We start from the raw sequence: 15,871 nt of genomic DNA on the forward strand, positions 1-15,871 counted from the left end.
TAGAGTTACAGGAATTTTTGATTCCTTGTCATGAAAACTTTCCTTCCTCTGCTTGCTTACAGGAGGAACCATTTGGACAGCTTGTTTCAATCCTACCTCTTATGCCTAAGCTTTGAAACATCAGCTACCTGTTCAGTAATAGGTAGGACATTGAGAACCCTTACTCTCTCCCACCCCTTACCTATCACTTGGGTGTGAGTACTCACTCCCACACAAATTTCAGAGTCCTGCATTCCCAAACCTGGCCCATGATTCCTATTCCAGAAAACCAGGTCTGTCAGCATTCCATACTTATTGTCAAAATTGCCGGGTCCGGGAGCTCATTTACCTGCTCACAAATCAGTAAGTTAGCCTGTCAGTTTCATGGATGCTAAAAGAAATCACGAGATTCCTGGGTCAGAGGTAAAGGGCTTGCTCTATTACAGCGGAGCATGCACAATACACATCAGCACATTTGTGTCAATTCCCCTTGTCCCCAGTCCCACAGGAGCAATATGGTGGGCTGGAAGAATGCCAAGCCTGCGGTGGGTTTGTGCTGCAGCTGAGGAACTCTGAGTGTCAGGAATGCAAATGCTTCTACAACAAACCAGCTCCTTAAGGTTACTAGCTACATAAATGGTCCAGACGATATTGTCAGGCCTTGTAGTCTTGGCACGCCCAACAAAATAAGTAGGTACAACAAAACGCAACTGTAATTAACCTTTTCTATATTGTGTTTTGTCCACTCTTTCATGACTCTCTCTCTCAGCCAGCCTGTATACTGATACCTTGTGCAGGCTTGGTCCTTGTGCAATGGCTGACTAAAAGGTAATACAGAGCCTGATCAAGGACATTTTCACACTAGTTTTAAAGACTGAAGAGGAGTAAGTCCTTCAAAAGTTTGGCCACCACTGTGTTTGTCAGCCACCTGTCAGTGCTAAGTGGAACAGACAGCAAAAGCAAGCTTTTCTGGTCCATCTTTCTTTAAGAAGTGTAACTACTACCAGTTCCTAAAATAAGGACAGTCATGTAATAGACTAGAGAGAGTCACTTATATCTTTCTAGAAAGAAATCTATTCTGGGGTATAAAATACTCAGTGCAAAAAATATCAGGCACTAATCAGTTACATAAAAGAACCAAATTAATCCCATCATATTCGAGGGACTTTAATTTGTAGAAAATCAGCTTCCTGATTTGGTTAAAACAAAGTCTATAATGTAACGAGACAAAGTGAAGTAGTTTAAGTAATAAATGTTTAATCAAAGAATTTTACATATTATTAACAGCATTCATTTGGCCAAACATCTACATGGCTGTAGAATCCTACTGTATATAAAGTGGGAATGTATCAAGTATAGACTATGAAAGTGCAAATAACAAGTCAAGGTTAGAGTAAATTTTTTTTTTTTTACATTATAAAATTAACTTGTTTACAAAATAGGCTTTGCCAAACTTATTTCTGAATTGTAAAGTCAGTGACTGTTATTTTTAAAATATGTACCAAGGAAATACAAATTGGCTAAGGATCTTTTCTCATGCTCAGGAGAGAACAGCACAGAAAGAAAGGGTACTCACTGCACAGGGTGCAAAGAAGCAGAGCTCACCAGGGACACGGGCTTCGCCACTGTCTCCGCGCGGCACTTGCTCACTAACTGCAGCTTCGCAGACAGTCTCAATAGGATACAAAGACTCTTTCTTTTGAAAAGTTATAACTTGGTCTAAAAACTGATTTAATCCAAAATAAATTTGTAAAAATAAAATCCTTTAATGGACTATTTCAGTTTAATATACAGTAATACACTATAGATAAAAGTTAATATTGACCCCAACACATTTTAATAGGGGTTGATATCAATGTTTCTGATAATTGGGGAAATAAAAACTAATGTGGACTTGTGAGACCCAGAGCATAGGAACAATTCCCAGTTTTTTTTTATCCCAAGGGAACCTGGGGAATATTCAATAATATAATGTCTTAGCCATGCAAATTCCAGATATAAGAATATTTCAAAAGCAGGGTTTGTAAAATAAAAAGTAATCAAAAACTGTAGTTATAACTCATGTAGCTATCAATGCTAATATATCCTTTTACCCAGCCCAGGAGTTGCCTGTACAAACTTGGTACTGAATTTTGGTATCTAGATTTCTGGTAAGAATCTGGCAAAACGTTAAATAGGGTGTTGCATATCTAGTTTGCTTATGTTATGCTAGTTTTGATAATATGTAAGTAAAACAGCCATTCCAACAGTTTGCTCTAGTTTTAATTACACACTGTACCACTGTATCTTAATTACAACTAAGAACAGTATTTTCTTCACAGTAAGACACTGATAACTAGGAAGTTGATTTTCTTGAACACTAAACAGTAACCACACAGCCAATGAGTATTGTGCAACAGAACAAACACATGTCAGCATTTGCTGTTTAGGCAAATGAACTGATCGGACATTTAGTTGTTATGTTTACTGTAAAGGCAAGGCCATGGGTGGTTTTATGGAGGTCTTTGCAATTCATAGCATAGTTATTTCAGAAGAGACACTGAAATTTGAATGACTGACTTATTTAACTGGCAACTATCCATTAGGTTAGGCAAAGGCACAGTAACATGTTGCGCAGGATGTTTTATTGGATTTTTTAATAATTGTGGGATTTACTATAACTCATGAAAACTCCACTTTTTTTCTATTTTATAAAACACTTACCATTAAAAGTAATTGCACCCATTAGTAATTAGAATGCACTGTAAAATTGTGAAAACAAAGAACTATGATTGCACTTCCAATAAAGTGTCTCTTAAAATACAGCACCGCTGTTGCTAATCAACTCTATTTTAACATTAAAATAAACTGTTTTTTAACAGCAGCATTAGATTTAGTTAACTTAAGCTACAGGCTACATTTATATAAATGCAGTCTCCATGGCAACAAAAGCCCATTAAAGTCTGGAATTTCATTGCTACCGATGGCACCTCTTACTCCCGAGAACGCAGGAGCTGCCCTGGAGCCTTCCAGGGCACCCCACACCTGAATGCCTTCTTAGCGCACGTGTCAGAGTTTGGCACAAGTGGACTGTAAATAGACAGGAAAAGAAATTTTCGACTTGTGTGAAAATGAAAACTAATTACATTGCGGTAGATGCAGCACTGAAGAGAAGCTTTGGACACTTTGATTCACACTGCTCAGATAAAAAGGCGGGAAGAATGTTATGGAAGAGCACAAAGAAATCAAGATCTGTCCAAAATAACTTCTAAAATGAAGACCCTACCCACCCACTTTTCTTAAAAGAGGAAAACCACCCAAGGATTAGGGAGCAAGCCTTTAATTTTAATGTTCAATGTAAGTATTGCCAACCTTGGGCTAAACAGAGGACTGCATTTTCTTAGAATGTGGCATCTAACCTACTTACTTCATTCATGTTTCTCTTTCTCTCCTGCTCTTCTTTTTGTCAGGAAAAAAAAAAAAAAAAAAAGGAAAGCTATCCAATTAAATACAAAAGAAGTTCCGTGTGAGGTTCAACTCCAAAATGAAGCTACCATTCAAAGGAACTCCTCATATTCCATCCTAATGCCAGTGGTTTAGAATTGAGTTGGAATTAAGTGGATCAAGTCTCTATAAAGCACACTGCACTATCATACCATCTGTACCTGCAACTGATTTGGAGCCCAGAGGTGTGAAGCTCACACTAAGTGTACTTGTTCAACCCAGTCACTTGAGGTCTGAGGTGTCTGACTTGAAACATCTGAACCACCCTCCTTGTCGGATGCCTCATTACCACTTTTGCCAGCTTGTGGAGCTGCTTCCCCAGCTAGGATATTCTCTTCCAAAGAGTTTTCTTCTCTTTGGGTTCCTCTACCTTCACTGACCATAGCATCTTCAAACACAGAATCTTCTTCCGGTGGCACCAGTTCCACATCCCTCATGCCTTCTGACCCATCTCTGATACTGGGGGGCTGGGAATCTGCACTCATTTCTGTAGCCGCTGGAGGAATCAGGGCAATAGTCTGAGGATTCATGTCGTGAAACCAAGCCATAATGTTGCCAAGAAGATTGTCATTGATGTTGGCATCCTGGTCAGCAGAGTCAGGGTCACTGGATGAGGGACAGAATTCACTTCTGGCCTCACTGAGAGGATGTGAACTCAGGGTGTCAGGTGAAAATGGGTCACTTTCTGCTCCTAGCCTTAAGAGGCTGTCGCCAAGTTCCAACAGCTCAGAGCTGCTTAACGCAGCCTGTGGGCTATCTGTGTTCTTGGGGACAGAGTCCAGCCTGGAAGATAAAGAAGTGCCTATCGCTCCTAAGGATGCGTCATTACTGAGGAAGTCTCTATTTCCTTCATCAATGGCTAGCCCAGATTCCTGCAGTGACAACTGTATTGCGAGAAGTATATTGGGATCATCTTCATCCAAGGAACTCAGAGCCTGAGGGCAACAGAAATAAAATCACTTTAAATTTTAAAAGGAAAAATGATTTAATCAAATGAGGTTCACCACTGTTTTTTTAGACCTGACAGATAAAAAAAATTACCTCTATTTATTTATTTTTATTTCAATAGCTTATATTTACTGTATTCTCCCCATTACCTCTATTTATGCAGAAGAATTATTTCATCTACTCAATCTTATTTTATTTTTCTCTTTGTCCATGTTATAGGGGAAAAAATTCCTTAAGATAAATCTCTTTTCTTGTAGTACACCCCTGAAACAATTTAGAATGGAAGGAAGAGAAAGGAAAGCAAATAAAAGTGAAATTAGGAAACCATGCTAAACTGAGCAGGAGCAGAAGCAGGGGCCGGGGGCTGCCCAGCAAGCTACCTGGAGAGAGTCCTGGTTCTCAGCACTGCTGGCGGGGGTGAGGTCACGCAGGGCAGAGCTGTGCAGGACACTCATGGATGCAGAGCTGACCACGGAGGGGCCCAGCCTGCGGCCACCGGCACCTTCTGGGAGATCTGTTTCAAAGTAAGTGGTATCAGAGACAATCCAGTCATACAGATTTCATATATCTTTTTAGTTAAATTGGCAAATTTCTCTTTCAGTGCTGACGGAAACTTGTGTTCACACATTCACCTAATCTTCCAGAAATTTCTCACGCATATTTGTCTCACCATAAACAACAATATACAGTAGTCCCTTTCTATATCATGGCCTACTGTCTTGTGGGATTTTAAAAAATATTATATTTAATTATTTATCGCGGCTTTTTTGCTATATTGTGGGATTTTGCAGTACTGTATATGTAGGTTGTTAAAGTTATGTAGATTTAAGAGTGTAGAATAAATGTAAGGTTCCTACTTCGTGGGGGGGGGGTCTACATGATAAGTGAGGGAATACTGCATATCTCAGGCTATTTACTTTGCACTCATGAAAATTCTTTGCATTTTTGCTTGCCCTACATATGGTTCTATTCAGAAACGCCAATGCTATCGCTTCTTGGCCTTTTGGCTAAGATCAAGGAATGCCAATGCTACCATCCATTCCTCCCTGTTTTCTTAAGCAATAATACATAAAGGTGTTTTAGTTTTTTTATTTTTTAAAAGATTTTGGGAACTACAATAGCCTGAAGAAAAAATCTTTAGGCCTTTTGATCCTGATTTACTAAAGATAGTCTGCTGACATTACAGTTTAAAGATTTTCAATTATAATTTAACATTTAAAGGCTGATAATAAAAATAATTGATCTCTAATACCAGAAATGCTCTCTTTTAAAGAGTGCTTACAGGAGAACTGAGGCTAAGAAAAAAAACTCCATGCCAGCTACAAGTGATGAGTGCTTGCTAGATACTGCTCAAGCTTAAAGGTTTGACACGCATGCTCTCTCATCCAAGCCCCAAGGAGCCCCTGAGTGGCACTGTTAATACTGCTTCTTAGAATGTGGAGACTGCAGTTTGGAGACAGGTTCAGTGACTCAGTTAAAGTGTCACCCTGATACGCAGCAGAGATGGGTCAGGACCCAGATCTGATTCCACAGCCCATGTTCTTAAACTCGCCTGGCTTTCCGTGTCCTGTGATGGTAAAGGAAGTCACACAATGACTGTGCACCTGAATTACAAACTCTTTCACAACCACATACTCCGTTTTAAGAATGAATAAATTCAAGAGAACTAAGAGATTAAGACACACCTAACTAGAAACTTACCTAAAGTGCTGTCACTGGGCTCCTCGGGGTCGGGAGGGCTACTGAGCAGGCTGTGCAGGTCTCCTCGACGGCGCTGCTGTCGGTGCCTCCTCCGATACTGAAATTCAGCATATTCCTGCATAAACCAAAGGTTATAACATACAGGAGAGCATGCAATTTTTTAAAAATGCAAATTAAACAAACAGCACACTTTTCCAGGAAGAAACAATGTGTGATTTTATATCCATATTATAAAATCACTTGGCTTTAGAAAAAGAAACTTCAGGTTGTGCCATGCCAAGGGAACAGAAAAGGGAAAATGGAAAAATAAAAATTTTATGTAGTTATTACAATTGCCTGGGTAAACTGGGAATACTTGCAAGCTCCAATGCTAGATCACAACTGAGCCATATTTCATGTGCCTGGGTCTTGCTATTTAGTATTATAACTAGTCCTGTAATGATTTTACTAATGTAAGTTAGGATCTCCCTGGAGATCTGGTTTTTAACAAGCTACTGTGATACATACAACAGAAAGAAAAGCACACACTGTTAAATCCGTGTTAGATTGTTAGATCTTATATTTTGTGGGACTGTAGCATATCACACTCACGAGTCAAATGATTAAGAGAAAAATTGAGGTTAGCTTTAAAACGAGACGCTGCTTGGCTTCCTTCCTACATTAGCTAACATGTGGGGTTATCTACAGCATAGGCAGGGGCAAGTGTTTTCTATCTAACATATGGTAAGAGCACAATTTGGGCAGATGTCCCTGAGTTTACTGCACATTTGTGATAACAGTTTAGAGCGGGTTTGCTATTACAGAGGGCAGAGCCGGATTTTAGCGACACAAGAGATAAGAGAGGCCAGTGTGCATGATACCACAGCAAGAAGGTGAATTTTGAGAATCACAATAGATTCTTCCAGTGATAAATACCAAGATACTTAGGTTTATGGTTATCCTGAGGTTTATCACTACCACTGAGTAGTCAATATGCTTATGTTTTTAAAGTACTAAAATAAACAAAGAAAAGTTTTACATCCTTAATAAAACTTTCATATCATATCACTCTGGTTAAATTTATCTAAACTCCTTCATCTTTATAAGCAACTGGACTCCAATATGAGGTGATAGGCATCTTACCAGGTTAGGATCAAATGCCTGGAGGGATTATTTAGGCTCTTTAAAATTTCCTGCTAAGCTGGGGTATCCCATCCTCCTTGTCTGGAGGCCTAGGACCCAAAGCTGGGTGACTGTATGTGTTATCATGGTTCACTAGACCACCAAGGAAAACATTTCACAGATAAAGATGACATGAAACTTTCATCTCAGCTCAAGACTTACATTTAGGGACAATTTGTTTACTTTGTATACTTGATAATGGTACGAAGTTATTCTGAATTAAATAAACTATTACTGTCTATAGAATATACATATTTCCAATTTAAGGAAACAAAACAGCTTAAAAACAACTGTAATTGAAACTTGTTACATAATTTTTCAAATAGAAAACTCACATGACATTCTCTCAGGATGCAACAGACTTTAAAAAATTTTTTTTCATAAAATTAAACTTATCTGAAAATTTCCAAGGATTCTTAAGATCTCCAAGTAAGCATAGGAAAAGGCTTTAGTTGGGATATTCCAAATGGTTTGAGAGTGTTAAGGCTACAGAGAAGATTAAGAGGTTCTAAGATTTATAGGGAAAAAAGCTGCTATGACATTTTTTTTGTTTAAAATAATAATTGCTTCCATTTACTGAGCACCAATGTTGTCAGTGACTTAAAGAGATGCTCTAATCCTGCCAGAACTCCATGATAGCACCATCCACACTTTGAAGACGAAAAATTAAGGAAGAACACAGCCTAAGGTCTAGTAAGTTACAGAGCTAGGTTTTGCATTTGGGTGTCCCGCAGACTCCTTACGCTCGTTCCTCTGGGCTCCACTGCCTTTAAAGTGGCACAAAACAGATACTTACTACGCTTGTCACTGACTCATTCTGTTTAGTTAAAGAAGAATAAGATGGAATTAACTTTACTGAAAAAAATACAGATTCAATCTAAAAGTTTACTGGACTTTGGCAACATTATTTCTTTTTCAGAGTTTATATAAAGGCAAAAAGCTAGCTTTTAAAGATAAAATTCTGGCAGTTATTTGATAGTTGCACACATGCAAAATTTTAAAGTTTCACACTGTGTGGTAATTCTTTATACTTGCAATAGGCTTACATAAAAGCAGGTGTTTCAATGTGCCAAAGGCTTTAAAGAAAAGTAAAAGTGAGTTAAATAATTCTTACAAAACTTATTAACTCATAAAAAATAAATTTAAGGAACTATTATTTATACTTGTACAATTCTCAATCTCTAGAAAATAAAAGCTCAATAATTTTATTTATAAATATTCACATGTGAGGTGGCAAGCCTTTCCACTTTTTACAAAATAAATCTGTGTCAGTCATATTAGCAGGTCCTAAATAGTGAAGGATGAGTATTTCAGGGTCCCTAGAGTTACGATGAGCCAGAAGTTACGTGATGCACACATGATGGTGACTACGCTGGTAAAGTTATTTTTGCTAAATTGTGTTTGAAATCCTGAAAGCTTTAGCACTCCTTTTTTTGATAATTGAAGCTTGTTTATTCTTCCTTTTATGTGGCTATTTCCCTCAATATCCACAAAGCTGTAATTATAACATAGAAATAATAAGCACAGATCAGGTAAAGGAAGGGTTCACAGTTTGTTTTACAATAGACATGTAATTAAGATATTATCAGTAAAATTTTGAAGGGGAATTTAAGTGAATTTAAAATTCCCATATCAGCTCTAAGCAAGATTCTTTTCTCAAGTCAATATTATCTTGGATGTAACTACCAAAACAAAAGGCCACAAGGTGATTGCAAGTATCCGCAGCAGTTAAAAAGAGAAAGTTATTTGATTTAAATAAGCCACCGTCATTTCTGGATACTAATCAATTTCACTGTCTTTCACTTGCAAATAACAAATGGGCTGGCTATAAATGATAAACAAAAAGTTCACTGTCCTGCCCATTCCAAGAATTAAAGTTGAAAGCTTATTACAACATAAGCATTGATGGTATAAAAGAGCAAGGAAGAAGACAAAGTAGAGAGAACTGCTAAAATCATTTAAAAATCACTCAACAATGACAGTGACAATTTAAATCTCAGATTAAGATTTTCACGCTATCATATTTTTATGATAACTACTATTGGCAGTGTATTTTAGAACTTCTGTATTCTAAAATAATATATAACAACAGCAAATAAAAAACATGAAGAGTGTGAAAATCTTAGAGAGAAGCAGAAAGCAGCTAAGCCAAGCATTTCTTACTGCATAAACATTGTTAATGTCAAGTTTCCACCTTAGCAACTGATTATAAATCAATTCTCTCAGGTTACTGCAATAACTTTGAAAACCAGATTTGGAATGAAACAATATTACAATTAGAAATATGCATTTCTAATAAATAAAGTTTGTATCTCTATTAACCAATTTGAAGATATTTTCCAAAAAATATGCTACAAATTCGCCTTAATGCTGACTGTTCAGTAATTAAAAATGATAAAAGGGGGTATGCACTTAATAATCTAATATCATAAATGACTAAATGTAGGCTCTGCAGAGGCATTTTTATTATAAATGAAAGAAAAAACAATGCTGACAGTTTCAGGATTTAGAATACAGGAAGGTACAAATATAAGCAGGATTGCACTAAGAAAATTGTAATTAACAAAACAAAACAAAACCCCTACAAAACAATTACCTCAGGTGATGCAAATCCTAAGTATTCCCAATCCCATGTTCCACCAGCAAAGCTACAAAGAAATCAGACATACCATTTGATTTATTATCAGTACTACAAAGTGCAAACAATCAGACCCTTGCCCTTTGAGCATTACTTTTAATTCCTCTGCTTGGACTGGAACTTACTTAACCAAAGTAGATCAACTATAGAATATAATTAAAATGATACTTTCATTTTTTCCTTTCACATTCTAAGTTAATTTATGTTTGTGTAAAATGGAGGAAAAATAAAAATCACCATGCTACAACAGAGTATTTTATGACTGCTTCTATTTTTTACTTATACATGTGGATGTAAAAACAGGGTCAAAGGAATTTCTAATACTTGTAATTATCATATCTAAGAGAGGCACAATTCAATTTATAATGGCATCAGCAGCATAAGTCTCTGAAACAACCAAAACTCAACTGCTCTTTAATGGATGAATATGAATTGCTTAAATAACTTTACTAATATGGATCATTAAATAACTTTATTAATTTACTACTAATTTCTTCACCTCTTACAAATGTGACCCTGATAAGTTGGTAAGGCTTCCAAGTTCTACAACATAAGATGTTTATGGCTTATCATATCACTACATATATTACATATTTGAAATGATGCGCTGGCATACTCTTTGAATTACGAATTCACTTACGTGTGAAATTCACCTAGCCTAATTTAGTGAGAAACTACACAATGACAGACAAAAAACTGAAAAAAAAAAAAAAAAAAGAAAAATAGAAATAGTACTTGGGGGAAATCAACAAAAAGAAGCTACCATACTTTCATCAGCTATCCATATTTTAGGTATTATAAAACCTAGTTGGATAAGAAAATAAACCTGCTGGCATTTGTGGCTGGAGCTAGGATGACCTCATCAATGTGCATCCCAGCCTTGGCTGGTGTGGCTCAGGGGTTTGAACGCTGGACTGTGAACCAAAAGGTTGCCAGTTCGACTTCCAGTCAGGGCACATGCCTGGGTCGCCAGCCAGGTCCCTAATTGGGGGCATGTTAAAACTGATCAATGTTTCTTTCTGTTCTTTCTCCCTCCCTCCCTGTCTCTCTGAAAATAAAAAAATAAAATCTAAAAAAGAGTGCATCTCTTTTACCTGCGCCTTGGAGCTTCTGGTGAGTCTGCAGGAGCAACCCCCCGAGCCACGGATGCCAGGAATTCCTGCCTCTTCTGCTGGACAAGGCATGCCGCCTTGATGATCTTGTGGCGGGGTGTGCGAAGGTAAGGCCTATTGACTTTTTGGGCAAGGTCTTCAGTGACCATTTCTAAGTCTGTCTATGGTAAGAAGAGGAAGAAAAAAAAAGATTATAGGCTGAGTGGATTAATCAATAGCAAATCCAAATAGTAAATCCAGTGTCTATCTGGTTTCGCAGTTAACTCTAACTCTTCTGAAGTCAGAAATTAATCCAAACTTTGAAATAACTTTGTATTTAACATATGTGTCTATTTCTCACATTACAGGAACATAGCACTCATCTGTGAGGCGTTTATAGCAATATAGTTGGTATGAATCACAAAGAAGTAGTGAGTAGACCAGCTGTGTACAGGAATTTATAATTTGTTTATGTAAGAAAAAAACTAATAAACTTCCAGTCAAGCCATTGTACGTGCAAATGCATGACATGTGGTGCAGACTGTATGCAAATGCTGAAAGAAGTTGATGCAAGGCAAGGTCCCTGTGATTTGGGGTTAGGTCTGGAAGGCTCTATGGAGAAAATGGATATTGAGAATTGAAAAGAAATATAGGATATGAATTAGTAGAGGGCAATTCAAAGGGATGACATGAAAACTAGCAAGAAGAGACAGTTTGGTGCAAAAATAAAAAGTGAAAAAAAAAGAGGAATTTACAACGAAGTTGATCCGCCACCGAGATATCAGGGGAGGAGTTTCTGTTTTTAAAGTACAGTAACCTTTTTAGCTGTACTCTTAAAATAAACTGGTAAATACCAACTTTCCCCTTTAGTATGCAATATATATTTTTTCAGTTTTGAAGATAAAATTTCTAATTATGTAATTAGCATTAGGCTAGATTTCAATCTCAACAAGATTAAAACAAAGAAATAAATGTGATAGGAAATGTTTGTATAGCTGAGAATTCATTCAGATCTGCAGAACGACAAATTTAAACATAAGGGAAGTTTCAGTTTATTACTGATAAACAGTTCTTTATTTAAAAACCATTCTAAAAATGAAAATAAAATTGTTTACTAATCAGACCAAATAAGATAAAACTTAATGAAGTGGTTGAAAAAGGAGAAAATCTGTTTTTCATAATAACTGCATTTAAATTTATTTTAAAAAGAATATCTTACTTGCATGAGTTCAAAAATTTCTTTCTTTGTGCTTTTAGGTTCTAAGAAAAATCCATAGGGATAAGAACACTTGAGAATGCGTCGTGTTTTTAAGAGCACGTGAACGGCATCTTCAATGAAAGTGGTATCTGGACAGCCTCCTTCAGCTATGAAGTAGATTGGGCACAGAGAAAAAAATTTTTTTCAAATATGCCATTATAAAATTAATTACACAACTAAATTTTCTTAAAAAACAAATAAACAAGGATCCCTAAGAAACAGCCTGAAGTAGCTGTATAACAGTATTTATCTGAACTAGACTGAAAACCTACAACAACACACTCATGGGGGACTTGTATGCACTTAGAAATGAAACACAAGCTTCCCGGGAGACTGAAGACAGTCATGAAGGAACACACACACCGATCCTAGATTCCGTTCTCACCTCACTCTGTTGGCAAACAAATCTAGCTTTAGGTCAACTCAGAGGTCCCATGCTTTGCTAAGCTTTTTAGGTATCCCTGGTGGAACTTTGCTGATTTAAAGATGGAACAAATGCATTGCTTAAAAATAAAAAACAAAACAAAACAAAAGAGCCAAATTATAGTTATGCCTCTATAAAAACAACATTGTACAGGAGGAAAAGATACAGTGTTCTGGAGAACAATTGAGTAACTAATGCTAGTCAACAGAAAACTTCAGGGAGATAAAGGAAGAATGAGGAGGAGGGAAGAAGAAACTGCCTTAATATCTGAGATTGCTCTTTCCCAAAATATTACAGGTTTTTCCTTAACTACAAATAAATCAAAATTAAGCACGAGAATCTAAATTCATAAGTACTTTTGGAAATAAAAGATTATTCTGAACATCTGTAGAAAGAAATTACAAGGGTATATACACACACTGGAATACATACCAGCCCAAAATACCTACCCTACTAGCATAGGTATCTGAACAAAGATGTAAACAAAGAAAAACAAACACCCCCCTCCTCATTATGATAAGTGAGAAGTGTGTGAAGTTGTGTTTCCTCCTTTCCAATCTTTATATGCTTTAGCTCTCTTTCATATCTAGAGCCTGCAGAAGATTGAATAAAAACAGTAGTTCACACCTACAAGTATTATATTTATAATACTGTGTGTTAAGCACTGTTATAAGCATTAGGAATATATCAGTGATGAAACAGACAAAAATCCCTGCTGAAGAACTATAGAACCTGTGAGGGTTCCCTTTTTAATTTTTACCATGGACAATACTTCAAGAGTTTAATATTAGCATGATATGGTTACATCACTGCTAAAGTATAAGAACTAGTAATTAATAAAGAGACTAAGCTGCTATTAACACATATGGTTACTGTCTTAATTGGGAACTATCCTCATGAAAAGGGTATTAGTACTCATTACTTTTATAAACTGGAGAAGACGCACATACAATTGATTATAATTTTAGGCTTAATACCTTTTATGTATAAGCTCTGATTATTTTAAAAATGTGACTAAAACATGCCAGAACCTGTACTCTGTGTGGTCATTATGAGATATTATATTCTAATAATGCAACCAGTACTCAATCCATTTTTAGGAAATGTTCTTTTCAGACTTCCATTTTAGGATCCTTAAGTTTGCCCTATCTTGTCTTTGTTTTTTGACTCCAGTGTCTGTTATTTACCAGTGGGATGACTTCTCCCCAAACTGTTCTTGATTTCCATTCCACTAGGCGCTCTGCTAAATTTTCTCAAGACTCTTTGGGAATTCAGTCACACAACAATTGTGTGGCATGCAAATCTTGCTCTTTTGACTAGGTCAGGAATGAAATTAGGGCCCATCCACTTCTTCCAACATTTGAAAGCATCAGCAGTGGCACAGAGTACACAAAACCCTGATGTGTGTATCTGCTAATAGCGGAGGCTGCAGTAAGAGGAGATGAGGTAAGCTGGGTGGAAAATCTAATCACAGAGACCTCAAATGCTAAGCTGCCCTCTGGGCTTCAGAGAACTCCAAACAGTGCCAGAACGAACTAATGGAGATAATGATCCCTTTAAAAGCCTTAACTTCCAACCAATGAAGTGACCAACTTAATAAGCATTGGAAGCTATTTTACATTAATTATCACACATGCCACATATAACTTACTTTCTTTGAGAGCTCTGCTCAATTGCTCCATCTTTTCTTTGGCTGTTTTAAGAAGGCGTTGTTCTAACTAAAAAAACAGAAATAAATAATTTATTTCATTCTCTTTATTTATTCACAACAGTGTAATTCAGTGCATTTGCAATGATTGGGGACATACCTGATAGCTATGCTCATGGTTTTTAAATCTTGTGTAATAGTGCATAAATCTGTCAAGTTCCTGAAACCGTTTGTGTTTTTTCTCAGCCTAGGAAACAAAACTCCATAAATGACTTTTATAAATAAAAGTACTAGCTCTTAAAATTGGGTTTTTTGATCACTTAAAAGATTTTATTAGTAATAGATACTAATAATGCATACAGATTTGTTGACTACTTTATAGAAAGAAAATAATCAATACATTTAAAGGCTCCCAGAACAAAGTCTTGCATTTGTATTCTCTGTGACAAAGCACTGAATCCACAATCCCAGAGTAAGGCAAAGATGCCTCTTTAGCCCTATGCTTATCATATCTTCAATGTTTTATTAATTGCTTATTACTATGAATTGAATCGTGTCTCTCCAAATTCGTGTTGAAGCCCTAACCCCCAATGTGAGTGTATTTGAAGAGAGGGCCAGAGGTTATCAGAATGGGGTCCTACTACCATAGAAATGGTACCCTTACAAGAAGAGGAAGAGACACCAGAGCTGTCTCTCTACCACGTGAGGACACAGCAAAAAAAAAAAAAAAAAAAAAAAAAAAGAGTTGTCTGCAAGCCAGGAAGAGTCACCACCAGAAACTGAATTGGCAGGAAACTTGATCTTGTACTTTCTAGTCTCCAGAACTGTGAGAAATAAATTTCTGGGTTTAAGCCACTCAATCCACGATACTTTGTCATGGCAGACAAGCAGACTAAGAGACTTACTATATGCTATAACATAATATTGTATGGTTGATATTATGTTTTGTTTTTGTCATGGGGATGTAATGCATAGTACAGGAAATATAGTCAATATCACAATAACTATGTATGGTGACAGATGGTTACCAGACTTACTGTGGCGATCACACCATATGTATATAAATGTTGAATCACTATGTTGTACACCTGAAACTAATACAATATTGTATGTCAACTATACTTTAATTAAAAAATTGTTTTAAGTCATTACAGAGGAAGGCTGGGATACAAAAGGCCTTCCTTATTTTCAATATAAAATCAAGGAAATTTTTAAAAGAATCTCAAGTTTATACAGCTATTTTGTTTAAATTAAAGGCTATGCTAAAGTGTATTCAATTTAATGCCTCATCACAATGAAGATGGGAAAAGAAGAAATGCAATACTTGCAATGGTATTAAGTGGCTTAGCCAGAAGTGGTGGCTGAAACAGTTCTCTTTACCTCCACAGTCATCTCCTTGGATTGCTCCTCCACGTGCTGAATGACCTCATAGCGAGTGCATCTGTAGTAACCGCCCGTGGAAGAACTATGCTTTTTCCATTCTTCTAGGCAAATCCAGCAAAAGTCATACTTGCACTTCAAAAGAAAAAATATACGCAAA

The 15,871-nt window shown here is 36.5% G+C and overlaps 1 protein-coding gene across 3 annotated transcripts in view; it reads right to left on the bottom strand.

Annotated features, from left to right (window-relative positions):
- Positions 1 to 1,216: 1,216 nt before the first annotated feature.
- The window catches only part of ANKIB1 (ankyrin repeat and IBR domain containing 1), a 137,194-nt gene continuing 122,539 nt past the window's right edge, over positions 1,217 to 15,871 (bottom strand). For 2 of the 3 annotated variants that reach the window (XM_090287244.1, XM_090287245.1), the window contains 9 exons: positions 15,712 to 15,846; positions 14,492 to 14,578; positions 14,335 to 14,401; positions 12,221 to 12,366; positions 11,005 to 11,183; positions 9,869 to 9,920; positions 6,112 to 6,226; positions 4,791 to 4,924; positions 1,217 to 4,397 (listed from right to left, as the gene is read on the bottom strand). In XM_090287244.1, the coding sequence (XP_090143370.1) occupies positions 3,657 to 4,397; positions 4,791 to 4,924; positions 6,112 to 6,226; positions 9,869 to 9,920; positions 11,005 to 11,183; positions 12,221 to 12,366; positions 14,335 to 14,401; positions 14,492 to 14,578; positions 15,712 to 15,846 (1,656 nt within the window). In that variant the 3' untranslated portion in view covers positions 1,217 to 3,656. The remainder of the gene's footprint in view (positions 4,398 to 4,790; positions 4,925 to 6,111; positions 6,227 to 9,868; positions 9,921 to 11,004; positions 11,184 to 12,220; positions 12,367 to 14,334; positions 14,402 to 14,491; positions 14,579 to 15,711; positions 15,847 to 15,871) is intronic. The other variant, XM_090287246.1, reaches the window with a different exon arrangement.

Source organism: Furipterus horrens, unplaced genomic scaffold (genome assembly GCF_987537825.1).
Source record: "Furipterus horrens unplaced genomic scaffold, mFurHor1.1.pri manual_scaffold_9, whole genome shotgun sequence".
NCBI classification, from domain to species: Eukaryota; Metazoa; Chordata; class Mammalia; order Chiroptera; family Furipteridae; genus Furipterus; species Furipterus horrens.